This window comes from Harpia harpyja, chromosome Z (assembly GCF_026419915.1).
Source record: "Harpia harpyja isolate bHarHar1 chromosome Z, bHarHar1 primary haplotype, whole genome shotgun sequence".
Lineage (NCBI taxonomy): Eukaryota > Metazoa > Chordata > Aves > Accipitriformes > Accipitridae > Harpia > Harpia harpyja.
In genome coordinates, this window is record NC_068969.1 from 72,181,010 (window position 1) to 72,208,901 (window position 27,892).

General features: G+C 41.4%; 1 protein-coding gene across 1 annotated transcript in view; it reads right to left on the reverse strand.

The window, feature by feature from the left end:
• NTRK2 (neurotrophic receptor tyrosine kinase 2) overlaps window positions 1–27,892 on the reverse strand; it is a 210,527-nt gene that overhangs the window by 18,526 nt on the left and 164,109 nt on the right. Inside the window, exon 15 of the mRNA XM_052776586.1 lies at window positions 26,205–26,439. Coding sequence (XP_052632546.1) covers window positions 26,205–26,439 — 235 coding nt within the window. The remainder of the gene's footprint in view (window positions 1–26,204; window positions 26,440–27,892) is intronic.

Here is a 27,892-nt window from a genome sequence, read left to right on the forward strand (position 1 = left end):
TAGTAAGTGCACTGCAGTGTATTTGGTAAGGGTGCTTAAGTCTTAGTGAGATCTCACTGTTATGGTCAGTATGACACCTTTGCTGGAAAGCAAGAGCTGGCTCCAGTTTTCTGTGAAAATTGTTGAGCTAGGGAAACAGTCAAGTGGGTGTTAGCCATTTGAAACCCCAAAATAGTGCTACATATACTTTCTTTGCCTGTTTTGAAGAGATAACAGTAAGTATCATATGTGAGCCAATACAGACCATGCTTCTATCAGACAGGAATTAAGTCTGACAATTCCTGTTCAAAATGCAATCCAACTTCTTACTCTTTAAGGTCAGACAGCTTCCCAGCATCCATGTCCTCCTGTGACAGGCCTGACACAATAACGGCAGAAGGAAGTTATTGTCTCCAAGACTGTCCTGGCTCTAGATAATGCAGGGGAAAACTTCCCCTGTTAAACAAACCTAATATGGGTCACTCCCCCTGATGGACACTTTCTCAAATAAGGGACTCTTTATGCTCAGCAGAAGCACTTTAATGAAGAGGCATCTCCTAAAGGAAGCAACAACTCAACAGCCTAGCCCCAGGGAATAGGGAAAGGAATCAAGATGAATACCAACAGAAGAGAAAAGAGGGTGTGGAGATGGGAGCAGCACAGAGGGTGAACAGAAGCTGGGAAAAAAGTAAATGGTCACAACCATAGACCAGGGCATGCAGGAATGGATGACCAGTCAGCCTTCTATCTATTGCAAAGCATCTCCAATCAGCAAGCACACAAGCAGCCATCAGTGAGCGCTACGTTCTACATAACCCTCTTACTTACTGCACTCCCCTTATGGATGGACTGAAGCCTGGGAAGACTCTTTCAGCTCTAACCTTGCATGTGCCTCTCAGTTATTTCAGTAAATACTCAGTAACATTAAAAGCCTCCTGCATAAGGTGACCTATGGTCAAAACACTGCCAAGTTATGAGAAGCCTCAACCCTTTTCTGCTTCAGCAAAAGGAATGCAATATTCAGAATGAACACTGCTGAAAAGAACACAAGATTCAGAATAAGAATAATAAGTATCATTTCACCTCTCCAGCATGTAGGACACAAAACCTGCAGTCTCCTTGCTCATTTTTTTCCTCTGTGAAAGGGGTAGGGAATAAAATAAGAGTAAGGAAGAACTGGTACCTCTTCTAAGAGAACAGAGAGACAGCTTTCCACTGCCCTGCAGGACTCCCACAGGCCCTTACTGGCAGGAGACAAGGCAACTTCCATTGGCTCCTGGGGGATTTCACAGGTCGTGAGCGGCTGTCAGAAAGCCCTGATAAAATTGTGCTTTTCAGCTGACACCACCAGAAACAGGGCTTTCCCCTGAGCTAGGGAGCACAGCCTCTCAGGGTGAGCCCCTAGGTGAAACTCAGGCAGAGGTCTGAGGAATGAACCATACAGCATACAGACTGACCCCAAATTTCTAGGGGTCTTGGGATTATGTCTGCCACCAAAGGGAGCTGTTCCCTCCAAAATAGTTAATGCATTTGCATTCTGTCTTGCAGCAGTAGTACAGCTTTTGGTTGTTCTGCATTTGCACCAGGAATTTCTTCTGCAACATCTAACACTGGGCCAACAATACTTTATCATTACTATCCCCGTCCTTATTCTCTGAGAAGCCTAAGTTTAAATACACAACTGGCAAGTTCAGCACCTGCAAATATCTTTATAATTTCTGTCTAAGGCTTACATTCTGTGATCATGCTTTAGCACTAAGGGTGGAATTAATCTCTGTGGGGCCATGCCGTGCAAGTCGCTCATGGTGCTCTCAGCTGGAGGGGATGGGAAGAACTGCTATACACTTTCTGCTGATTATTAGCACTGGGATGGATGCCAATCACTACAACGTATTTGCCACAATTTCATCTCCAGAATAATTAGTTTTAACATGATATAAACATGGAAAAATCTTCTTATCATTAATATTGTCAAGATTGTTAATATTTAAAGATATTTAAAATTTAATATTTGATGTTAATATTATAAAATATTATCACTGTTAATTATGAGAATAATAGGTATTATGTATGCAAAGAAAGAAAAAAATGCAATAACTTAAATGAAAGATAGAGCTGCGTCTGAAAGCATGAGCTTGGATGCAGGTTCTGGAATTCAACTTTTTTCTACTATTCTGAAGAAATGGATAACATTTTTATATTGTGCAACAGTATCCAGAAGCAGTCCATGTGGAATTGAGCCCTAGACCATTTTGTTCTGTATTGCCAATACAAAGAAGAGAGAAGAATTAGCTCTGTAAAGGAAGAGATGGCTTTATTTAGTCTAAGGACTGATTCATAGAAGAATCACAATAACTTTAGACTATCATGTTAATACCTTGTGATTCAGAAGTATCAGAAGCAGCAGAGTATGAAGATGGGATAAACAGAGTAAGACTCAACAAGGCAGCAGAAAAGTTTGCCTTTTACTTCTTCTCCACTGAGAACATCTCCCATTAAACTTCTCTTTCCCAAGAAATCCAACCTGATTTATACAAACTTCCTAGGCTACTTACAGTCACCTTATTAGTCTATTCAATAAAACCACAGTGGTCAAAAAAAGATGTTCTGTTCTTTGTGAGAATTATTGATGTTTTGAAATGCCTTTGATTCTATATCAGGCAAAAGTACTGGACATTTTCATGAAATGAAATATTTGGAACAGTTTTGAGCAAGAAATTTTGAAATTAAAAATGTTGGTGTTTTCCAGCAAAACAAAACAGCCAGATGCTCCCAAAAAACTTCAGTTTCAATGGAAACTTAAAACAAAATGTACTCAGATAATTAAAAATAAAATGTGACTGACACTCAGTTTAGGTCACACATTCTACAGCATGTTTTTTGATATTGTGCATCCTCTAAATCGGTTCTGAAGTGAAGCAAAAACCTACAGAGGTCAGTTAAGAAAAATCTCAGCAGTGTCTGCTGCTGGAAGGCCAGGAGTTGGAAGGGAACATTATGCTTTTTGGAGGGCAGCTTCCTGCAGACAGTGGCACCTCCTTGAGCATGAAGAAACCCAACATCCAGAGGATTCCCAGTATGTTTCAGGTCAGTTTGGCATGGTGAGAGGTTGGCAGGGGCATGAGGAGGAGCTCAATACAATACCATTAGTCTCTAAATTATTTCCAGAGGAATTCCTCCCCTGCTCAAAACTGCTCCATGTACAACTCTGATACTCAAGATCTGCACTGAGGGAAGGCACGTTTTACAGAAATTCACAGGAAAAAACAAACAAACAAAGCTTCACACAAGATCAATAAACCATGTCTTAAAACAATTGGATCCCAGATGACGCACTAAAACGTACTACAGGGAACAAACACGTATTGGGAAGGGAATGAATTATCTTACAGCCTACATAAAACCAAGCAACAACAAAATGATTAATTAATAGGCAAAACCTTCTGGAATTTCTCTAGACAGATTCTTTCCATGGAATGTGAAATGATGGGAAAAAGTGATAAGCAGTGGTTAAAAAGAAAATCAAAATCTGAAATAGCACTGGTCAATGTCCTATTAAGATACTTAGAATGCTTTCCTTTTAGAGATTAAATATTTTAGCACATTTATATCACAACAGAATTAATCCCTCTAACAATCTCCAACTGTCACATTGCATTTTTTACTCAGAAACACTGTAAAACCTTTACAGCTCCTGTAGAGCTGCATAAAATACATGCAGCTCTGAAATACTGTCAACCAGGACAAAAGATTGCAACCATTTAACAGAACAGAGAAATCTAAAGAAAAAAAACAGACTAGGCCAAGAAATGAAGAAAAAGACCATGTCCAACAGAAACTGGATGCTCTACAGGAGGGGGCAGCATGTCGCTCAGCATCAGAACTGGCATCTAGCAGAGCCCTGTCGTCTGTTCCCATGAAAATGCACCCTGGTCTCTAAGCTGCATCTTTTCTAAAAGTCACGTCCTGCCGTGTGCTACAAGTTAAGTGGCAGCAGAGAAGATACCGTATCTTCATCTGAGTTAAGTTCCCCTTTTCCTTCCCCTTTCTGCAGTTTTCCAGCTGAATGTCACTATGATATCTGACTGATTATCAAATGCACAAATTTCAGAATATGTAGTTTTTGTCCCTGTTCCTGCCCAACAGAAAATTAGGGCCTTCCTTATTTCTAGGGCATTTAGCTTGCGGGGTGTGAATGATGCCAGACAGCTCATCTCTAAGAGAGCAGGTATGTGTCCGGTGTGGTACCCTCCTTGCTGCCCCAGCCAGGGGCAGCTGCCTTTCAGCTCCTGCCTACTGTAGCCAAATGCCTGTGACTCCATCTTCCCCTGGTCCACTGTACAGCCAGGGCACCCCTATCACTGCCCGCCTTTGCCAGCACTCCCAGCCATGGCAGCCCTGGCCTTGCATACTAATTGGCACATTTAATGACTTTCTCTTGCTCTCCCTCCTGTCTCCTCCTGAGCTGCCGTCTGGCAGCAGAGGAGCCCGGCTGCCATGGAAACTGAGCCTCCAAACGCCCTGAATCTGCTGTACCAACCTTTGGAGAAGATTCCGGTCGTGAAGCTCAAAAAAGGAGATGCTCGAGGGGGCGTAAAGGTGGAGGAGTGGGAAGAGGTAATGCTGACCATGGCAGGAATGGGTCTGGGCTGTTCTGCCAAGGCACTGCACAAGCTGAGTGTACACCATGCATAAGAAAGCAGACATTCAGGGGGAAAACAGATTAACCCTCTATTACCTACATTTTTCTTCAAAATGTTTCAAATGCTTCTCACCCCCCTCCCTCCCATCCACTTACAGTCTGGATCAAATACCCCTAGTGCACGCACAAGCCATGTCATCACAGGGGTTTTGACAATCCCAAATGTCACTCACACATCTGAAAGACTGTTTGTAGCCAGAAAAAGCGCTGGTTACAGTGAGCGAAAGGTTCAAGCGGGCCTCAGGCCTTCCACAGCACAAGCTGGCAGAGAAAAAACCCTGCCTAGGCAGTAAGGCTGTGATCCTGTGCCCAGCCTTTTAGTCCTGCCTCCCTTTCCCAGGCTAGCGGCAGGACTGCAGTCGCATGGAAACGCAGCCTTTGTGGCACCATCTGTGTGTGCTGATGCCTTTTCTGGGCAGGCACCTAATTCGACTCCAGCTCTGTGTCCAAAAACATTCTGGACCCCACTTCAGGCCGTGTGGCAATGGGAACTGTGCTTTTGGCCTCAGTTCTGCCTCCTGAGGATTTCTGGGCATATAATGGAGCTAAGATGAGTGTACAATTAAATTTGAGTTAGCACCCAAATTTCAGCCTTCAAAGGACACCGTCACTTGCTCCCAGTCTCCTTGTAAGCTGTCAGGCCAGCAATGGAGAATCTCCTTGGGTGTCCTTTTTCTAAGCAAAGTTCGCCATGATATGGTTTATTCATGTAGGGAGCCCTCAGAAGGTCAATAAAACTGGCTTTCTTCCAAAAACACACAAACAAACAAACAAAACAAGGAAGAGAAACCCCCTACTGTTCTTTAGTGGAACATCCAGAAAATTTTAGACTGGGTCAGCACTTTTCTGAAGACTAGATGGAGCTGATTATGTCCCAGGCAGACTCTCTCATGCAAGGGATGTAATGAATGTTTCAACTCTCATTCTCTGTCCCAACCGCTTGAACAACCAGCTTAATGCTGGGAATTTACTTCAGATCCAAGTCAGAACACACCGTGCCATGAAGCGGTGCAGGGTTTTGGAGCTGAAGTACCCAAGACACCCAACAAAGGCCCTGCTTGGTATTCCTGTGAGGCAGGGGGATCTACCGCAGCGCTGGCTGGGGAGCACAGTGAAACAGGTCTCAGGCATGACAACTAAGGACAGCCCAACCTGCTTCCCACAGGGATACTTCCTCTTTAGCTGAGACCAGCAAAAGACTTCTGCTTGGATTTTTTCTTTTAGGGGCTTTATGTTGTCTTGCACCTGGTCTTACCATTAAGGAGACAGAATTCCGACTGACTTGAAGAAGACAACTGCCCCATTATAAATTTCAAAACACTAGGTCTGTCACACATGAGTTGTTACTACAGCACAAATTGGTGCATAAAAGATGAAGAAGTGCAGAAGGAGTGTTTGCAAGTCACTTACAGGGTTTGCAGCACTTGTGTAAGCCTCCCCTCTCACAGAACTGAGAGTGATTTTATTAAATAAGAAATAAAGTTTGAAACAGAAAATGTTAGAGTATTACAGGAAGGGAAAAAGATTTTTTTCAAGCAAATAGAGAAATTGGTTGTTAATGTTACCAGGACCAAATGGCATTCACCCGACTCTGAAAGTATGCAGGTGGGAAACTGCAGGTGCATGACTATGATTAAAAAGAGTAACTGCTAGAGAGCTGATGCATGGATAAAACCCGTCCGTCTGTATCCTTCTGAGCAGAATGGGAAACAAAAGCTTCTGTAGAAAAGGATCCCACTCTAGCAGCCTAATGGTGGCCCACAGGGTAGTCAGGATAAATGTGAGCAAAGGTGATCCAGCAGACGAAGCATATGTGGATTTTCAAAACACCTTTGATAAGGCTCTACATCAAAGATTATTAAAAAAAACCTAAGCAAGGTTTAGGAAAGGCCTTTCTATGGACTGAAGGCTGGTTAAAGGACAGGAAGCAGCAAGTAGGGCTTCAAGGTCACTTCTCAGGATAGAGAGGAGGCAGTAGTGGAATCCCCAGAGGTCAGTGTCAGGACCAGCTATGTTCAACACCTTCATCAACGGCCTGTAGGTGGGAGGGCATTGTCAATTAGTCCAAATGTGGGAGTGATACTAAGATCTTGGAGAGGCTTTTGTGAGAAGGATCTCACAAAACAGAGAGAGTGGGCAGCAGGTGCAGTTAACTACATGCATGATAAATATGTGTAATAACCTAGTAACCTATGTCTACACCCTGCACTTGTCACTACAACTTGGGAGGGAGATTTTGGAGCCACCTCTGACACCAACAGCTCAGTGAGCAGCAGCTGCTGGAAAAACTCAAGACACTGAGCATCATCAGTACAGGTACTAACAACAAGGCACAGGGCATAATTCTGCCACTTTAGACAGCGATGGGCCCCCCACATGCCTTTGGTGCTGTGTGCAGTTCTGGTCTCCACAGCTCAAGGAGGTTGTAATGTGATTGGAGAGGTACAGAAAAGGAGAACTAAAATGCTTAAGTTGAGGCTTACAAAATCATTAAAGTGATGGATTATTAGCAAAGTCTGAAATACTGTAACACGAGGACACCCAATGAAATTAGTAGGAGATAAGTTCAGAACAGATAAAAGTATTTTTTTACATAATGGGTATTAAACTTTGGGAACTTGCCACAGTTATGAAGGTAGACAGTGTTAGTAGGTGCAAACAAGGATTAGACAAATTCATGAACAACTGGTTCATAAACAGATAGTAATGGGAACTGGCAGGAATGTACCCTAACACCCCTCATCCACAGATTATAGATTCTGGAACAGCATAAGAAAACGCCCACAAAAATTGGCCAGAGATAGGGCAGATAGCTTACAAGCAAATGTGATTTACACTTAAGAACAGGCTCAGCCATTTCTTAGAAAGGCTGGACAGTCACATGCATATTAAGCTTGCTCAGGCAGGTCAGGACAATATCTGGCTTGTCAGAGAGAATTAGGCAAGAATGAGGAGTCCCAACTATCCAGGAGGTGACTAATTATGAAGATGGGCCCTGTTTGCACCTCACTTTATTGCCTGTTGTCATGTACCACGTGTATTTCATATCAGGAAGACTGGCTTAAACCTTCCATTTGGTAGGGAAATGAAAAATCTCCCTTGCATGTTGAATTAAAATGTAATGAAATGTTAGAAGATCTTTGGCATTTTACAAGAAGTCCTTGGGAGTTGGGTTTCTGAGCAGGCAAACATGCTTATGGGCAGTGATTAAAGGCAGAAGCATTTGTGAATGTACTTCATCAGTGCAACTGATCACATGTTTACATCTGTATCACTTCTGTGTAAATATTTTTTATATCACATATATATCACTTTTTTTTTTGTTCTGGTGTGAAAGATTCCAGTGCCACTAGCAATCTAACTGTGCATTGTAGAAAACATTTTTAATTACAGGATCTAATAATGTTTTTCCACAGAACCTCTGTTTAATTCTGTACATTTGCTCAACTGTGCTCAGCCAATGAGGGAACTGTTAAATATTTCTCCTTAATCTCATCACTCAGTGTGTGGCCACCTGCCTAAGTTGTTCCACATCTAACTTTATGCAAACACAACAGTTCCCCACAATGTGTCAGCAATGGGATTTACCCATGGAAGGTTCAAATTGCAGCAGAGACACCTGGTTCCTTATCTACCGGACTAACTACGCTGTCTCTGAACTGCTATACTAAAAGAATGTAAAATGGGTCAGCACTGGGAACAAGTGTTGGCATAGTGGTTACAGCAAACCTGTTCTCTCTTTGCTGACTTTCATAAGAACAGGTGTTCATCGCACTTGTGGGATGCCCAGGAGGAGGATATGCTGCCTTGGTAGGAATACAATGGGAGAGATGTGGCAGGAGGGAACATAGCCCGTGTTTCTCCAGATACTGATGCGGGAGCCAAGCCCTTCTCACCAGTGTGCTGGAGTGGCTTGGGCAGTCATGCAAGCCTAACCTTAAGCAATGCAGTGGAGAAGGCTATGAGGACATTTTATATTGGGAAGTGTTTAGCAACCCACCTCCATGAAAACAACAATGCAGAGATTTGGGTTTGCACACTCCCCTGCTCTTTCATGCACATGAAAGAACCAAGTTTAGCATTTACACATCAAAACCTATCGAAGCCAAATAAGTATCCATGTCTTTTAATTTCAGGACCTTAGTCTGACACACTGGAAACTGTTTTTTCTACAGAGCAGAATAAAGTGTTGAGGTGAAGGGGTGGAAATTGCAAGTTGAGTTGAATGCTGGAAGAATTCTGGAAGGAAAAGTAAACTTTTTGTTTTGTTTGTGTTTCATGGGCGTGGGAGATTTGCCATTCAGATGGTAGTAATCTTGAAATAGCTGCCTGGTAATAACTATAATTTAACCTGCCTGTCCCCAGAAGTCTCCAGACTCCTTTTAAATTCTGAGTAGTTGCTCTGTAAAAGGCAGAGGATTATTCTATATAATTAAAATCACAGCTGCAGAGAGATACTCTCTGGGATTTCAATGTGGACCAAAAGCTCCACTGCCACCCTGGAACTTGTGTTTCCTGCTATTCAAGGCTCCCAAAGCTTGCAATGGAAGAACAAGACCAGAACAATGCACCCAGACACCTGCTGGAAATCAAGCAACTGATATTGGTGCTATTCAACCTGGTCCCAGCCTCAGCAACAGAAGAAAGGATGAACCATTAAGTGAACTTTAAGGCAACTTCCATTGGTCCCTTTCTAACAGAATACTTTTTTTTCTAGGTATTGTAGGGAAAGGTGGAGTGAGACAAAAATACCATTCACCTTTTGAGAATAACAGGTATAGGTTTGCTTTATTACATCTTCTGCTATTATATCTGACAGGAAAATTAGCCTTTGTCCATTTCCCCATTTATGCCATACAAGACTCAGGAAGACTGACTGCCATATGGGTGTCCTGTTTGTCATATCAATGTTGGACTGCTGCTCCCTTCATCATCGTATTGGAGATCTCCAGCACTCGAACAATCCTCCAGAACTTGAAAGCTCTAGACACTGGCTGAGGTTGTAATGGCTTCATGCTCTCTCTGAAAGAAGTTTGGAGCAGGGCATATAATATGCAATAATGAATGTGATAAATCTGCTATACATTAAAACTCCAGTGAGAACCTGGCATAATCCAGCATGGAAGTCCCTATGTTCTTACCACTTTGCATGCAAAGCTGTAGCTTTTTGACTTAGCTAAGGGGTAACCTTCACCTCACTGAAACAGCAATGGTCGTAATAAACCTTGTCACAAATAGAAGCCACTCATGTTTTTGAGTTGGGCACAGGCTGAAAAGAGAAATTCAAATTCTCACCCTTGAAAAAAATTAAAACCTGAAGAAAACAGAAGGGAGATACAGATGGAGCAGAATAAGAACTACTTACATGTTTTCATCCTTTAAAGTCGTCTTCTGACTTTACCTAATAACAAATGGAGGACACTGGGAAACAACAAGGTCAAAGCAATATTTTCTCTGCCTATGGTCAGACAGAAGCATCTGTAAAAGTAGAACCCAACCTGCCTAGAATGTGGAGGGTTAAAGTCTAATTAAACCTAATCAAAGTCAAGGGAGGGGAGACTGCATGCAGAATCAAAGAACAGATTTTCCCAAACTCATAGAGAGGATGCAAAGTCAGGCCCGATTTTCTGTTGTGTGTGTGGTTTTGTAAGCTGTGAGAGAAGCTAAGAAGTTACAAGTAAGAGTTGCAGAGCTACTGGCAAGTATTTTCATATATCAAAAATATTTTATTTTCAAAACTTCTTCATTGCCATGAAAAAATCAGCCACTTTAAGCTGTCTTGCAGAAATGCTAGTAACTCTACTTTGAATATTCTGTGCAAACTAACGATGGGGTGAACTGATCCAGACAAAATTAAGTATCTGTTCTTCAAACTGCTACTCATGTTGACACCCTGCTGAACCAAATACTTCTGACACAATCAGTAGTTTTGCTTCTTTATGTGCTTCAAGGTACCAGCTAAGAATTGTGAGAGGCATGCTGAGTCCTCTGGTCCTCTTACACCCTACCACATCATTCGCGTACATCACATCATTCCCTTCATAAATTGCACAGTACCACCTTAAAATGAGACAGTTTTCTTTCCAGTTCACAGGCTATCCAAGAACCTTATTCCTCTGATGGTTAGAAACCTTCTTCTAGTCTCTTGCTTCAATTCTTTCATGGTCAGCTTGTACTCATTTGTTCTTAGGCAAACATGATCCTTTAGTTTAAATAGTATTTTTCCTTCCCTGATGTTTATTTACTCTTCTGATGCACTCATACAGCACAGTTCTTTTAGACACTCCTTCAACAAAGACTTTAAGCAGGAATGCTCTGGTACTGTACTTCGGTTTGGAGAAGTATTCTGTCTTTCCCACAACCAGGAAAAAAAAATGTTTGTTTTTCAGCTGGATTGTTTAATCAATACAGTTTGCTCAGTGGCTGCACCAGGTGCAGAAACACCTGTGCTGGTGCAGAAAAGCGGATGATGCAGGAATTAGGTGTTGAGACTAGCAGGCGAGCAGGACCTTCTCTTTGGGCAGTAGAGCTGGCTTATGCTGCTTAATGAGTTCACTGAACTCTTTGTCTCCCGTAATAAAACAGGATGTCCATGTCCCACATCGTTTGGGGATCTCTTCTCTAGGCCTGTTTCAGGTTTAGCCTTCATGTTCTCGGTCCCATTAGCCACTTTGCCTATATCTTCATATTCATCACTGTCCTTTCAAGACCTCATGTTAAAAGTTAATTTTGCTTCCAGGCCAAACTAACTCTCCTTCCCACATCATCATGTCTGTAGTGGCAACACTTTCCTCCTCATTCTCTTTACATTTAAACAGTCAATGGACCTTATCTTGTTTATTTTAATATTCTTTTCAAAGTCAATCTCAAATGCTTTTTGGCACTCTCCACTGTATCCCCCTTTGCCCACTGGCCTTTCCCTCTTGCGTGTTTTTGCTCACTCCCAGTGTCCTTTATGAGGTGAAATCACAGATCTGCAACTTATTGCTCCCCATCTTTTCCAGTGATGTAGGAACACAATTCCCAACTACTTTCTGCTCCTTTATTTAAAGAAAATCCATATTTCCCCAATACTTAAGCTGATCCTAACAACTAGTTCCCTCCATTTCTCAGAGTTGACCCTCTGAAACAGCAGTAGGACAGTAAGAAAGCAGGTACTTCCAAAATTTTGAGGTCACAGTTACTCATTCCAAAGCCAGGAATTCTGAGAATCCCAAGCAGTTTTTAAATCTATCACTAACCTGTGAGCTTCACTTACAATAGGAAATTATTCAACTACAGGTGCAGAGTAATTGCCTACTTTATGTATACCTGAAGGATAAACAGATACAGACCTATTCCTTTTTTGTTTTCTATTTTTGCTGCCTTTTACCTTAAAGAAATCTATTAAGATGATGTAAAATACTGCCAGATTAAAAGGAATAACTAGGAACAAAGCATTTTTTTTTCCTGATTAATGGTGTTAATTAACATAATGCTGTTCTCCATATCCCTAATGACATACCTAAGAACATACAAACACAAGCTACCTTTAAAGCAGCTAGCTTGGACTTTGTGACTAGCACAAGCTGAGAAGTGTATGTCCCAGAAAAGGAGCATTCATCCTGCTTCTGAATAGCTTTGCAGTCTGCATCAAGCTCATGTCACAGTTTTAGAGCTAGCAGCTCCCACAGACTAGACATACCTTCAGTCTCACATTGTACAGTGGAGTCGTACAAGCCTCTCTGTGAAATTCCTTTGTATTTCCTAGTTTATGCCATTTTAGCTGTGCTTAAAGCTGTATTTGAAGGGCTTCTTACTGCGTGTAGTACAGCATAGCCTTCAGTTTCCTCCTTTTCTATTTAGTGATTTATTCTACTAACTAAAGCTGATCAGGACAGAAAACAAGAAGGTTAATATTGCATAATATGTAGGCATATACAAGCTGGCTCAGCTCCAAACCCACCGTTTAGTCCCTCTCCCAAACACCATGGAAACATTTGTGTGTTCCTCCAAGCATGACTGATGTAAAAAAAATCACAACTGTGTGTGCCTATGCAAACAGGTAGGAGTTGTGTAAAATGGATCTTTTGATCACTCCCAACAGAATTCCCTGCTGCAGAAAATGGGAATATTGGGCCTGTATATCTTAAACAATATATAAGCTTTGTTTGTAGATTCAAGTAGTATCTATTAGCTTTCTGCTGAGGGGCACATTCCACTCACTGTGTATTGGCATTGAGCTTCATTTTAACGTGGTTATGCTTTTCCCACACAAGTCCTCAACACTACATTCTTTCTGGCATGAGAGACCAGTCCTAGAATATGTGTGGATACTCAAGGACCATGGAAAAGTCACTTGACTGAAAACTGCAAAATTCCCTTTTTCATTGGTGCTTTCAATGTAGAAGACAAGACAAGACGTGCTGCCAAAATTATGACATGAAATATTCAGTTCTATTTTGATCTCTCTTTTTTCTCTGTGTCTTGTTTTGCTAAAGATGATTTAAAACTCTGCTTGCTGAATCTAAAAAACAAACAGCTCATGCATATGACAGGCTGCCAAGAATGCAGGACCCTGCCCTTCGCTTAGCTCACAGGCAAGAAAAATCTCCTACAAGGATACTGCCAGCCAGCTATGCCGCACTAAATCTCACTATCAGAAAATAACATTGGTGGCATAATCAGCTGCAAAAGGACTGCATGCAGAGCAGTAACTTGCAAAAAGCCCAGTCTATCAGTTCGCCTTTCAAAGTGACTTGGTGGTGACAGGCATCTGGTAAATCAATCTGGAAAGAACCTATGTTCTCCAGATAACATCACATTTTTATTTTGTGGGACTAGGATAAGGCAGTATGAGGAAGGTAGATGACAAAAACATTAGGACAAACGATTTGGAATCATCATGTCTGTCATTCATGTTGCCTCTTTTTTTTTCCGCCCTTTATATTTATACTGGCAGTGAATCAATTGCATCACTGATATGTTATCTGGGAATATCTGGCAATATATTTAACGAACATTTCTTTATCCTCCTAAAATTCTATCACCAAAAAAAGAAAAAGAAAATGAAAAAGAGAAAGAAAATGAGAGTAATTTCTTTGCCCTGATAAGATTTCTCCCCTTCTGTGTACATCATTATATCCAGATTTATAGACACATAATCTTGCCGGTCATAAAACAATTTGAAGGACTCCCTTCACACACACACCTTAGAATGGATTAAATGATGTTATAAAATAATCTCCTAAGGGAGGCTCAGACTGCACCACATTTTACCTATCAGTTGAAAAAAACCCCAACTTACATTTCCAGCAAAGCATTTGTTTGCTTCATGGTGTGGCATGCAAGGATTGGATAACAGGCTGATGTGATTTTTTTTCACCCTTTAGGTACAGCAGTGAACACAGAAGTGAAAACAGATGTAAAGCCATTAAAAATTTGCAGTTGATAAGAATAAAGGTAAAAATCCTGTGCCCAGTGACGTCAATGCCAGTTTACTCATTGGTCTGGAACCTAGACAAGTTTTCATTCTTTGAATATGTACCAGTGTCTTTCTGTCTTCTATAAAAATTGTATAGGCTACAAAACTAACTGCTTAAATCATATTCATTTTTAATAGTAGCAGGAAAAAACTTCAGTATTTTGTGCTTTAAAGTATCACAATCTCAGGGTTTCTTTATCTCTAAATGGCTTTTAATCTATTTTATTTTCACTATGTACTCTTTTATTACAATGGCTCATTATTTTTTGTACATGTAGATTTGCAGCATTTTACGCTATTATCAAAAGTCTCACACTACAGCTCTTTCTTAAAGTCCTGGCTTCTAAGCATGTGATTATATGAATAATTGAAATGACATTCAAATGTTCACTTCCAGGACTCACAGTTGTGGAGAAAAGCTTGAACACGGCTACATGGAACAGAGGATTGAAGTAGGGTTTGATGAACCCCAGGTATCACAGGTGGCTATCATTTAAGCTTCTTCCAAAGTGTATCCATCTCTACCTTGAAAATAGTTGGGCTTCTTTGTGCTCTGCATTGCTCCTGCTGAAAGGGCTTTTCCAGACTTCTTACACTTACAAAATTCTCACTTACACTCTCAATCATGCAAGTGCATACGCATTTGTTTCTGAGACAGTAATGACCTTTTGCCTGAATGGCTCTTTAGCCTCCTGATTATATATATCTTGCCCAATTATATTCCTTGTTCACAATTCTTGCCCTTAGCAAAAGGGCCCGTGAAGGAAAAGACACTTTTCAAAATCCAGCATTTGTTTGCTTGTTTAATGTAAGAATTTAAGCTGTTCTTCTGAGTTGGTGGGTAGGGAAGTGATTAAACTAATGATTTCTTTTAATAATTAGAGCTAGTAATGTTGTAGCATTGCTGGTGTGGAAAAAAATGGCAGCATATGTATTTTCTGTAATGTTGCTGAAAATGGTTTGGTCTCATCTACATCAGCAAGGATACAGATTCTCGAAAATCCTTGCTGACCATTCATTAGTTGCTTCTCTAACCTGGGGCCTACCACATCACTGTTCTTCATGACTCCACTCTGAATAAGGTGGTTTAAGCAAACTCCTCAGAAGTAAAATTAACCTCAAAAAGCATTCTGATTTCATATGCTTTGCTACCCATTTGGATCAGTTTCAACCAATTTTGCAGAGTTCCTGCATATGGGAATGTAGCTCTGCGAACAAAACCAAACTCAGTCTTTCCTCTTTTCCTTGTCACAAAGGAAAAAAATACCACAGAAAATCAAAAGCATGATTATTCCAGGTCAAATCAAGAGTTAAAATACAATTTAAAAGCTAACTACATTTGAATAGCAAAGAGAGAAGATGTAACTTGAGCAAAGTTATGCTTCCATAGGCTTTAAACTAAGGCTCATCTACTCAGCATGTTAAACTTTTGAGCAACATAAATATGTGTTGGGGAATAGCTTGAAAACAGACAAGGCAACTTTTCTGTCTCATCGAAGAACAACACAAAGATATAAGACTAAATAAGGGAGTAGTTCTGAAACTTCATTTGCATCATTTCTCAGGGTTGGTACCTCTGAGCATTTAAATGGGTCTGACTCTGCTCCCAAATCAAAGACATGAGACATCACTATTGCAGTATGAAGGCCCAGATGAGAAGAACTGGCTAAGAGAGGTAGGAACTGGTTGTATACCAAATTTAATGCAAGCCCTTCAAATTCTCAAGGGCTGGACAGCAGCTTTGCAAGGGTACTGTTAAGGGATACATAAATAGTAACTTCTGAAAGTAAATTCAAGGGTATTAAGCTAGGTATGTTTCTTGAAAGCATTTCAGTACACGGGGAAGAATGAAATAACTTCCTGCTTATATGGCTTTTCTTCTGCGGATTTGTTTACACGTCTGATGGAGACAGAAGCATTTGAGTCACCATGATCTTTATTCTAAATTTTTTATCTGTCCTTGATATCAGATGCATATTCCCTCACTCACCTTAAATCAGGCCTTCATCTCTTCCTAAAGTTAGGCCACAGCTAGAAGCTTGACAGCATTTTTTAAGTGTTTGGGCTCCATTTTATGTAAGACTAGATTAATGCAAAGCCAAGTTATCTCTGCAGTATATTTACAAAGTTCCTGAGCCTGCAAGACACAAAATCACCTTAGTTCTGGGGGCCTCCCCTTTTGGGAAGCTTGGAGAGCTGTTCCTGACAACTTGTCAAAAACTTAAGTACCGTTCATGATGTCTGATATTGAAAAGGCTTCACAAAGGCATATGTGTTACAACTACATAGGTAACCTAAAGCACGTCCATGCTCTCTGTCACCGATGCCAACAGGCTCGGATTCACCCAAGTCCTCGTTAATGACTTCCCTTCCCCTCCATATTGGAGTGGACACATGCAAGCTGCCTGGCTGGCCTGCTGCTTCATCAGACAGCCAAAGGACCCACAGAGCAGTGAAGACCTAAATAACCTGCAGGATCACACACTGCTTCCATTGTTCCCCATTTCCACTCACCACCAGTAGCTCTTTGGTATGCATGCACTGATCATGAGAGCCAGATTTGTAGGCTCTGCTCTGTTACTAGCTGATGCTGTCCTCTCATCCTCTCGATCCATCCCGTTACGCATAGCACTTCATAGTCTAATTGTCTAGTTCTTTCTTTCCGTGCTTCCTGAGTTCTGTGACCCAAAAGAGTGCCCATTGTTCTTTGGGCCCAGGAAAAAAAATGCATATTTAGGAAAACTGCCTAGCAACTGCTTTCCTTACTGCAAGAAGAGAGGCCATTTACATAAGAAAACCTTCCAGCTGGAAGCCTGCAAAGACTCTGCTGGGAGCTGATTCTGTGACCAGTCCTCAAAGGAGAACTCCCATGTAGTCCTGCTCCCTCTGGGTGGCCTTTCTGTGCTTTCCACACCATCAGTGGGTGCAGCGGCACGGTCGCACAAGTGCATCAGTGCTCTGCAGCAGCCAGGAGCTGCCACTCCAGTTTCTGACTGTGTTCACAGAGATCTTTTTCTCATTTTGTTCCCACATCATCTTTTCCTCACACTGTGTGCATCACACATCACAAAGTCAACAGCTTCAGCTGCTAACCTTTGGAGTTCTGTCATTTGCTTTGCAGATTTCCTGCCAAAAGTGGCAATCTGTAGCACTACAGTACAGTACCTCTCTCTCCAGATATTTACACATTGTTCCTCTCCACAATTACTAAACGGCATTAACAGTCTGCACAAAGACCTGGCCCAGGAAGAAAAACTACAGAAATCACTTCATCATTTCTCTTGCTGTTATATGCCTGGTCTCTACAAAATGTTGCCTGTAAACTTTTTGCTTTCTGAAGCCCTGGACAAAACACTGGCTCTAATAAAGTCAACAGAAAAAGCCTCTACTAATATTCCAACTACAATCTAGCAAATGCTGAACAGGATTGGGATTAAAGACATTGCCCTCTTATGCACTAAAGGTCTAAACAGCGGTCAAGTCATTTCAGCACCTGCAAAAATGGCTTTGAAGGGCTATACTGCTACTTAATGGAATGAGCCGATTTCAATCAGAGTTCTGCAAAGCCCTCCAAATTGCAGTTCATAAAGCTAATTTCAATGTGTGAATCATTGCTTTCCTGCAATTTATATCCATATGTGTGGTTATTTTTGAGAATGATTCAGGTTTTGTATATATAATTTTAAAAGCACTTTTAAAGTTAATGAACATCTGTGCTAAGAGCCCCTCAACAGAAAAGCTTGTGTCAGCCACCGGTGATGCTGACTGTGTAAACTTCCTGCTATTCTATAGGCGTGCATATGGATCCTAAGGATCTTACCGACTGCATACAGCAGGAGTAACCCCGCTGAAAATGACATCATTAAAATGCTTTAAAAATGGGGTGGGAAACCCCAAATTTCCACCCAGTTGAAAAATGTAATATCTGTTTTATAACCAAAATGGGACCAAACAGTAAATTCTCAAAGCTTTTAACAGAAGCAAACAGAGGGAAAATTTCCATTTGAAAATTTCCAAACACTTTGATTTTTTGATTGACATACATTCAGAGCTTTTAGCTATAGTGTGGTTCAACAGGATTTCTGCATTTTCTGGCATATGTTTCTAGGTTGCTTCCTGGCTGAACTTACTTTCTCAAGATGAACCTATTTCTTGACATCTTGCATGAGAACCACACTGGCGTAAATCTAGTGGGGGTGGATTTACAAAGGAGTAATTAGACACCCAGATTCAATGGATAATCAAGTAACTGTTCACAGAAGCAAGGTCACTCTGCTTTAGTTTGTCTTTTAATCAGCTCCATTTTTCAACCTAGTCATTATGTTTTTCTGTTTCTGCCCTCTCTACACTCTTTGATCTCACAGACTGAAGGAGAACGTGCTCTAGAAGCCGTGGAGCTGGCTTCCCACTTGCACATTTCATGTGAGAGGGGGCTTAAATCTAGCAAAACAAAGTATGTCACAACCTCCCAGTTAAAAATCTCATTTTCTGTATTACCGTCTTGTCACTAACCCTGCAAGATGGAGTTTAGTAAGAGCGCACTGTTAAATACAGCACACTATGCATGCTGGACATATGATGTTTCTTCTCCTAGCACTAATATGGAAAACTCTTAGGATCTGTGTCAGTGAAAACAGATGGAAACAGAACTATAAGTAAGACCAATGACCCTGGTGTGAAGATGATGAGAAAACTTCACTTGGGAAGTGACTACATCTGTAGCCATGCTAAAAAAGATGGAACTGTACTTGCTTGAGAGAAAGCTAAATTTGGCCTCTCTGTGTAAAACTGAGCAAGTTAGAAAACTGCAATTCCAGACAAAACACCAGCAGTCAGGGATGTGTAAGTAAGAGCTGGGGAAGAGCATGCTTCCTGCACACGACAGAATATACTCTGTCATGGCCAAGTAGTAACACACGTCAAGCCATGCTGCTAATCCTTTAGCATCAGGATAAAGCCGTGTCCTGCTGCATACAACTTTCTAAATGCTGACATGGTGGTGACCTTTAGGAAGCTCCTAAAAGCCCTCTAAAATTATTAGGGCTAATTCTGCTTGCAATTATGCTACTTTAAGTTCAGAGTTACTGCACTGACTTCAAGGCACCTAGTTCGGATTTACATCTCCCTAGCTGGCCCATTATTTCCTGTATTGCTTCCAGTTGTATGAAATCATCTGTGCACGTCGTCCAGGGCTGCTGGAACCCTCTGTCCTCCCCAGCACTACACATGATGCAATGAGCCTCTGACGGAGGAGGAGAGCCGAGAAGTCCATGTAGGGAAGCAGATAATTTCCTTTTGAGCAATGGATGCAAAAATAGCAGCTAATAAAAAGCCTTCAAACTGTGCCTTCAAACTGTGACAATTCAATAAACACACCTACGAGGATGCATTGACAAGCTGCTTGACTTCTCAGTAACTCTTTCTTGCTTTCTTTAGTGCAGCCTCCTCCAAACTCCCACACACAGGTATTCATCTCTGTAGTGGCAGCTGAGACCTGCAGGTGTTTGCTGCTATTGCCCTTTCAGAATAGACAGACACTTGTTCCTCACTGTAAACATTTGTATCGTGGTGCTTGCCTGGCTAGTTACAGCCCAAATAATGATAAACCAGACTTTTCTTTTTTTAGCCCCTTGCTGTCATGCATTAATTCTCTTTGCAAATAGGCATTTCATACTGGAAATAGCTTAAATGAGATCACTCTCTGGTGATTATTTTACTAGCACTATCTTTTAGCAAATGTTTCATATAGGGAGTCACCAGAAAAGTGTATTATGCAGTTGCCAGAAATACAGCATTCTACAGTATTAGGCTCACACATGAAGGAAGGACTATGCCTAGCAGGCAAGATGCTCTTTGCCATTTCACTACTCTAATACTAATGTTATTTCACTGTATTCAAACTGCTACTCTGACTTCGCTAAGGAACAGCGGAGATCTGGATTGGGACTGTTTGCTGAGGTCTATAATAGTCCCAAGTGTCAAAACTGTTTCTCAAAAGGGGTTTTGACCTTTTTGTGTAGAGAGAAGATCTGAAAGCTGGGTATTTTTAAAATTGGCCTGGAACAGCAAATTGTGTAATCCTTAGTTTTTCTGGAAGTCTTCCTGGGAGGCTAAGAAGTATAATAACTTCTCACATCTTAACTGAAAGCACATGGGAAGTCTATGTTTTAAAAAGACATTCTTTCCCAAAATATCCACTTAACATTAACATTAAATAGAACTGATGAAGAAACAAAACATCAAGACACAAAGCCACAAAAATCTAGGAAACTTCCTTGCAAATCTTTCTCACTCCCTCAGCTGTTTACTTTTTGGTACCATGATTCTGTTTCTTTACTTCTTTACTCACCACCAAATTAGACAAGACCTGATTTTTAATTTTTAAAAAAAGTAGCCCCCAAAGAAGCTAAAAATAAGAGACAACAATCTTTCTCCACCACTAGAGGTACAAAATGTGCCAGTATGAACTGCAAAGTCATTCACTGAGTGATTGAAACAAAAAAACTTCAAAAAAAGGGGATGTTCTTCATTTGGAAAGAGTGGAAGATGAGAGTGGCCCAGGGCACTGTTTGAGAATACAGTGACTGTGTGCCAATGACACAGGCTATGCGAGTCTAGGATGTACCGTGCAGCACGTTTTCATTAGAGGCTGGGAAGTACCTCTGATCCAAGAACGTACAAAATCTCATTTGGAAAATACTGCTCACAGTCCTAGTGATGTCTGTACCAGAAACAGACACCGAATCTGCTGTTTCACACACTGGAAGTCATGGGAGAAGGCTACTACAAGCAGAAGAAAAATGAAGAACCTTTTCTCCTGACAGTGTGCTGCCTTTAACCCTCCAAAACAGTCCAGGAGGTGACAGGACTACTTTTTCTAAATACACTTGAGAGGTAAAGACTAGGAAGGGAACAGAATAATGTGATCAAATAGGTGTACATTGGCCACATTGCTGATAAAAAAGAAAATTCGCAGCCATTGAGGTTGGGGAGCAGCCTTCCGGGGAAAGCCAATGCAGCAGGATCCTACTTATTTGCAACACCCACTTTGATGCAAGGGGCTGTGTGACAGGACAGGAGTGATCCAGGAGTTAGAAATTCAAGCTTTAGAGACACAAGACTGCTGCTATTCAATTTTGTGGTATACCTGAGAGACACTGGAGAAGAAGCCTGCCAGTGTTTTGCAGGTTGCTCCGTATTTATTTATTTAACTAAAGTCTTTCTTCAGGACTTGCATCAGTCGCCTGCATTTTTGTTTCCCCTCTTGCTGTATGATCTGGCTCTTGGTCAACTTCAGTTCCCACACTGCTCTGAGGCACTGAGGATAGGTGACAGGGCCAGGTGTGCTCTGAGTGGCATCACCAAACCCCAGTAATGCCACTGGCAGTAATGCCACAGACTGGTGCAGCTGGCTTGTGCACTTACAGCATTACACAGTTTGCCAGCTCGGAAGGTAATTATCACTGAGATAGACTGATGGGGATTGCTGTCACCTCCCGTTGTGTGTCAGGTGTGACTGACTTCCTAAGATCTCTCAGGAATTTTTGCTAAACATAACTTCTCTTTAGGGGCTTAGGACACTGTTAATACCCTTGACATCTCCTCCTCTTTTCCACTGGCAGACTGAAATTTTGATGGGGTTTGGTGCCTTATATAGAAGGAACTGAAGTGTTAATGAGTGTTGGGGTTTTCTATTTGGCTCGAGGAGGTCTGAGATTCTTGTAGCTCCTCCTACCCTTAACACCTACTGCATGGCTTCCTGCAAGAGTGGAAGGCTTGGGCTCGGTAACCTATGTTGCTTCTTCCAATCCTACATGCTATGCTCTCTTTCAATCGCAAAACATGGTACAAAATATGCAGAAGATTTTAAAGTAAAACCTGTCACTGGACTTTACACTCAAACACATTCTCTTGGGTTCTTCCACCCCATCTGTACCAGAAGTGGAGGAAACTAATTTGTGACTTATGAACATCTCTCCCTTCAGGGCAAGTTGGACCTGAAGGAGGATGGAAACCTCACTAACAGCCCCAGTCTTTTGACAGATCCTTGTGCGGTCTGTACAAGTGGAGGAAAGGAAGGAGTCCTTATTTTCTCCACAGTTTCTTGCGCTGTTGCATAAAGGCAAGTAAGTTATACAATAGCTAAATACAGATTACACAACTGAGCTCCATAAATCTAAATCAGGAACAGTCTCTATCCTGCACTGGACAAACATAAAAATGTGGAAGGGTGAAATTCTGGTCCTAATGAAGTTAGTGGCAAAGCTCTTGCTTACTCTGGTGAAATCACAGTTTCATCCAAAATCTTGGCTCATATTTAAAGCATATCCCTGTTAAGTTTTTCCAAGTACTGCGATAAGTCAATCTTCCCTTTTTTTTTCTTTTTTTTTTTTAAGCTTTTTGCTTATGATAAAGAAATGCAGAAAAGTATTTTAAGACCAAGGCCTAAGCAACCACTTGCAAATCTGAACTGGAAGCCTAAAAGGGGCCTGATATACTATCTCTGTGTGCAAGAACAACTATTAGCAAAGTAGTTCTCCCATGCTTCAGTGTCAATACTTTAAGCCACTGAAAGCTGCTGCTGAGTCATACTACTTGGGTATCAGAGGGAAAGATGGGAAACCCTGACCTGTGGGGGTCGGGAGTCCAAACAAAAAACCCCAGACATCAACAAAACAAATAAAAGCCACTAATGAACCTGAGACCTAAGCTCTGCAAGTAAATAACTTCGTGAAATGATCCACTGTGCTACAAGGACTGCAGTGCAGCAGAGCGTCTCTGGAGCTGTTTGGCACACAGACCAAACTAATTACTTGACAGTTGTTTTATTTTGGCCTGGGGTGGACAGTAGTGCTGGGTAAGAAAAGCCACTGCAGTTTCTTCATGTCCCCAGGCTCAACTGGTCTGACTATTGAAAACTGTTGCTGTTACACTGAATGCTAGCATGTACACCAGGGCTCCCCCCACCCACAAGATTCCTGCCTGATGAAAAAGAAAGGAAAAAAGAACAGAGGAGAAAAAGGAAAGCTTGTGCAATCAGGGCCCCATATCACATGTATTCCCAGCCCAAGGGTTATTTCTCTGCCCCTCTTCCCTGAAGCATCTCTTAACAACTGAGCTGATTCAATGCCGAATGTCATTAACGATCTAACAGGGAACAAGGACTGGGGATCATCCTTATCTTACAGAAGCAAGCTATAAACAATCGTCTTGGGCAAATCTAACATCCTGACAGGGTGGTAGAATCCCAAAAAACTGATCTCATTGTATTAATAAAAACAAATGCTGAACCATTTCTTGCAGAGCTTTCTGGAGCTGTGTAATTCCTTCCAACAAACATCAGATAAAGCTGTCAAGGTTGGGGAGGAATTGCTTCTATGTATGTGATTAAGTCTGAGCAGTTAAAAAGACTCAGCCTGCTATAAACAATTAGGTATGGTAGGTCAGTGCCATCCCAGTGTCATCGCTGACAGTTTCATTGCTTAGGCCTGCCATGGATATAAATCTCCAGGCAACTGTCTGAAAAGTCATCATAGCCATGACTGTTTCATGACCAGCTTTTGACCAGCCCACACATAGCCCAAGCAGGGCAGGCCACAACCTCACAGGCTCAACTGTAACTTCCATCACTGTGAAATATGGTGGCACAGCAGGCTGTGGCTGTCCCTCTTCTGCACCAGCTAGAAGCCAGCTGGCACATCAGGAGCCAGATAAATGGTCCTTCTTGTTTTTCTCACTGTGCAGAACAAGCAACTACCCAACTTTAAGTTTCATACCCATCCATCATACTACAAGCTTACACCATCAACTTGTATGGAGTCATGCTACTTTACATCTTCGTTCATCCTCTCTGACACTTTTCTACATCCTCCTCCTTTCATTCACGCTTGTTTAGTAACACGTCTCTACATTTGCCTTTCCTGCCTTGTTTGTTCCCTCTCTCACATCCATGACTTCACCCTGTTGACACTACTCCCTCTTTCTTCTCCTTTGTTACACCCTGCACCCCACAGATCCTCCCTTGGCTTCAAAAAAAGTGATGAAGAGGGAGAGAAGAAGGAAAGATGAGAGTGATTCTGTATAAAAGGCAGTAAGAAATGCAGTGTACCCCTTGAATGAGGTCTTTTGAGAGGTACCCAAGGACTATCCAGGCTACTCAGAATTTCCTTTGGTGAACCCCTGCCTCCTCCAGGTCAAGGGTCTTATTCTAAATTTGTGCTTCATTGGGTAGAAGCTTTGCTTGAGTGCTCATGTGTAAGACTCAAGGATTAAACCCAGAGGTACATGAGCAGGTAAGATGATGCCAGAGTCCGTACACTATCACATGCTGTGCCAGGCCTCAGTCCTCCCCAGGAAGCCCATAGGATTACTTAACTTCCATCCCTTTTTGCAGGTACTTTTTCTGCAGCAGTGAGTTACTAAGTTTTTCCAAAAATAAGCAGAGCATTTATTGTTCAAAAATGCTGCCTCTAACTGTCAAGGCCTTTGCAAACACTTACTGTTAAGCATGGACATTCATTCCTAAGTCTAATGACAAACATCGTAAACAAGTCCAGTCTCACTGAAGTACAGAACAGAGATGCGCCTCCAGTCCCAATAAGTATTGCTCATACTTCAGATACAAAATCAAGAAACCCTGGCCTTTGGTGCTCACTGCTGTCCTCACAAACACAAATAGAGGCAGTGATTACTGTTCTGTGTATTTTTCCAAGTTCTGAAGTGCAGTCATGCTTGTTTTACACTGACCAAATAGCTTGAAGTGCCAAGTTTCCAAAGTAACAAAACGTAAGAGGAATCTGGCTCATATATTTACTAAATACTAGGTTGGCCTTTGGAAGAAAAGACAAAGAACAGAGAAGACTGTTACTTCTCAGATGTTAAGTGAAACAACACTCAATAATAATTCTTGTGTGTAGGTTCCTCTGCCCTGTCCAGCCTCAGCCAGATGTAGAGACAATCTCTTTCCGGGCATCCCACAAATACTGATGCTGAGGAGACACTCTCCTTTATGGACACAGCAGCAGCCCAAATTGGGTGGCTAAGGATGAGGCCTTCATTTTATCTATAAGGAATTCACTGGCAACAAGTCATGTGAGAAGCAGATACAGAAAATGTGCTTAAAGATGCTGAGTGGCTTGTCTTACAGGATAAACTCTAGGGTTTATAAACTAACAGCTTGGCCACGGATTGCCTTCCTCAAGCCACAGGCACCTTAGCTTCAGTTCCAATCACGAAATTACAAACGTGGAAGGAAACAGCAAATGCTGCCAACTACATGACTTGCCACATAGTACAAAGACAACATCAGCAACAGTAATTAATGTACACAGTCCTGTTTATCCTAGCGATCCTAGAAGCCCTTTGCAAACTTCAGAGATAATTGTATGGCAACGAAACTCAGGGAAAACAGCCTGGGCCAGAATAAACAAGGATGATGGGCTACACTTACCCACCACAAAACAACTATTCAGCCATAAGCAGTAGGACTAAAGACCTGACTTCAAGCAGGAAAAACTTACTGACAGCCTTTCAGGTGCTGTGTATATAACAATTTCTCACCTAGTCTCTTCCTGAGTAAAGTAACTGGTCCAGTGCTGCTCTCCAGTATTTACACCTCCTCTAGTAAACTGAAACATTATACAATACACAAAAGTTACAATTTCCATTTGTCTTAGCAATATATAAGAACATATAAGAACACAGCTTCAAAGTGTTGGGCCAAATTTGATTACCCACTCTTACTTTTTATCTGCTGCTGCTTCTTCTTCACTAAAGCCAAGCAAACATGCAAAATTTCTGCCCAGAGAAAAAGACCTTTCTGTGATTTATTATTAGAATATAAAGCCAACATATATAAACAACAGGAGATGCTAATCTTACTCTGATTAACAATCTCCAAATTTACCAAAACTTTGTAACTCAAAATCAGGTTCTCCATATGCCAGCCTCTAAATTACCTGACAGACAGATGGTTGAGTGTAAAAGCAGAATCAGTCACATCAGTGTGGTAAGATGACTGAATGAGACCTAGGTTATTACCAATTACAGCAGTTTACTTACCCTATAGTAGTCCGTGCTGTACACATCTCTAGACATTCCAAAATCCCCAATCTTCACCAGTAGGTTCTCACCAACCAGACAATTCCGGGTAGCAAGATCCCGATGCACAAAGTGCTGTGATGCCAGGTAAACCATACCAGCTGCAATCTGCTGGGCAATGTGAAGCATCTGGGATTGGGTCAGCTCAGCAGGACGGTTGCCTTCTGCCATCAGTACTGCATCTGGTCCATGTGCCCTGCTCCAAAATACAAGCTAATTAAATGATAGGCTGATTAAATGATAAGCTAGAGAGGTGAAAGGCATTAGTGAGCCTAAAACCACACAAGTGACTTGCTCAAATATAGTAACAAAAAGGCCCACAAATTCATTGGTGAGATAGGTGAAAATTTGTATCTTGGCTTTTTTCATTTACTGTTTTCCTTCATTGCGTGAAAGACAGGTGGTGTGAAGAGCATTACACAACAGGTGATATATTACTTACGGAAGTAGGACACATATATTCATAATAATACCGCTTTGTCCAAAACCACCACCTTTCTCCTGTTCTGTTCTGGTAATCTTTTCTGGAGAAAGACTGGCAAATGTAGCTGTTAGGTAACTGAGGAAAACCTTATCACTCTGTAAGAGTGAATGGTAATGAAGTGGCATGCATAGCATCACTTTTCCTATGACCAGCATTCCTTGATTTCTACAGGGAGACAGGCCATTGACCCTTCCACCTTTTCTTAAAGAAGAAAGAGCTAACTTCCTTCCGAGATGCGATCTGACCAACAAGGGCAGCTCTTTCAGATTTACACTTCTAATTTCCTATCCAAAAGCACAGCAGGAAACCCTTTTTGCTTATTTTATCACCAAAGGTGAGTCCTGCCTGAGATAAGAATTCTTGACAATAGGAAGAGGACACAAAACATGCACTATTTGGAACAACTAAACAGCTTCAGAAATACAAGCTTTTAAAGACCTAGCAAGTCCCCAGGATACAATAATTCACTGATGAATGAGAAACTTGTATACACTCCAGCAGAAGAATAGCCATTCTGTATTTCGAAAGCCCAGGAAAGTAGTGGAACACATGTGCTTCACCCATCTTAACTCTGCTAGCTCTGGTATACATGTGTAACATCCTAGTATATTGAAAATACAGACATAAACACTCCTACACACAACATTTTATAGTAGGCATTACTAGCTAATCCTTTCCAATTAATAAGGTCATCTGGCAATCATTCCTCATTTGATACACCTTATAATATTCTGAATATCCCTTTCCATCCATTCTATTACTCTGCATTTTCAGAAGCCTTTTTTATTCCATTCCTGCAGACTATTCTAAGAGACCACCTCTCCTCTTCCCTCCTCAACTTTTTTTTTTTTTTGGAAAAAGACTCTAGAACTGATTTTTATTTTCTCTCAAAAGTTCTTCTTTCCTACAAAGAGGAGTTTCAGAGAATCACCTTTCTAATCAATAGAGGTGAGGCCTTAATTCATCCCTAGGGGAAGGGCACAGGAGTTTGGAAAAGAGTTGTAAATTAATCAAAATCTGTGGGATCAAATCTGACACTACCTATTAGAAATATGAAATTAAAATTGCCCCAAGGGAAGAACTTCATGAGCAAAGTGACAGATGGGAGAAAGAAACGAAGGAGAGTGCATAGCATTGCTGGGACTGCACCTGCTACCAGCCAAAC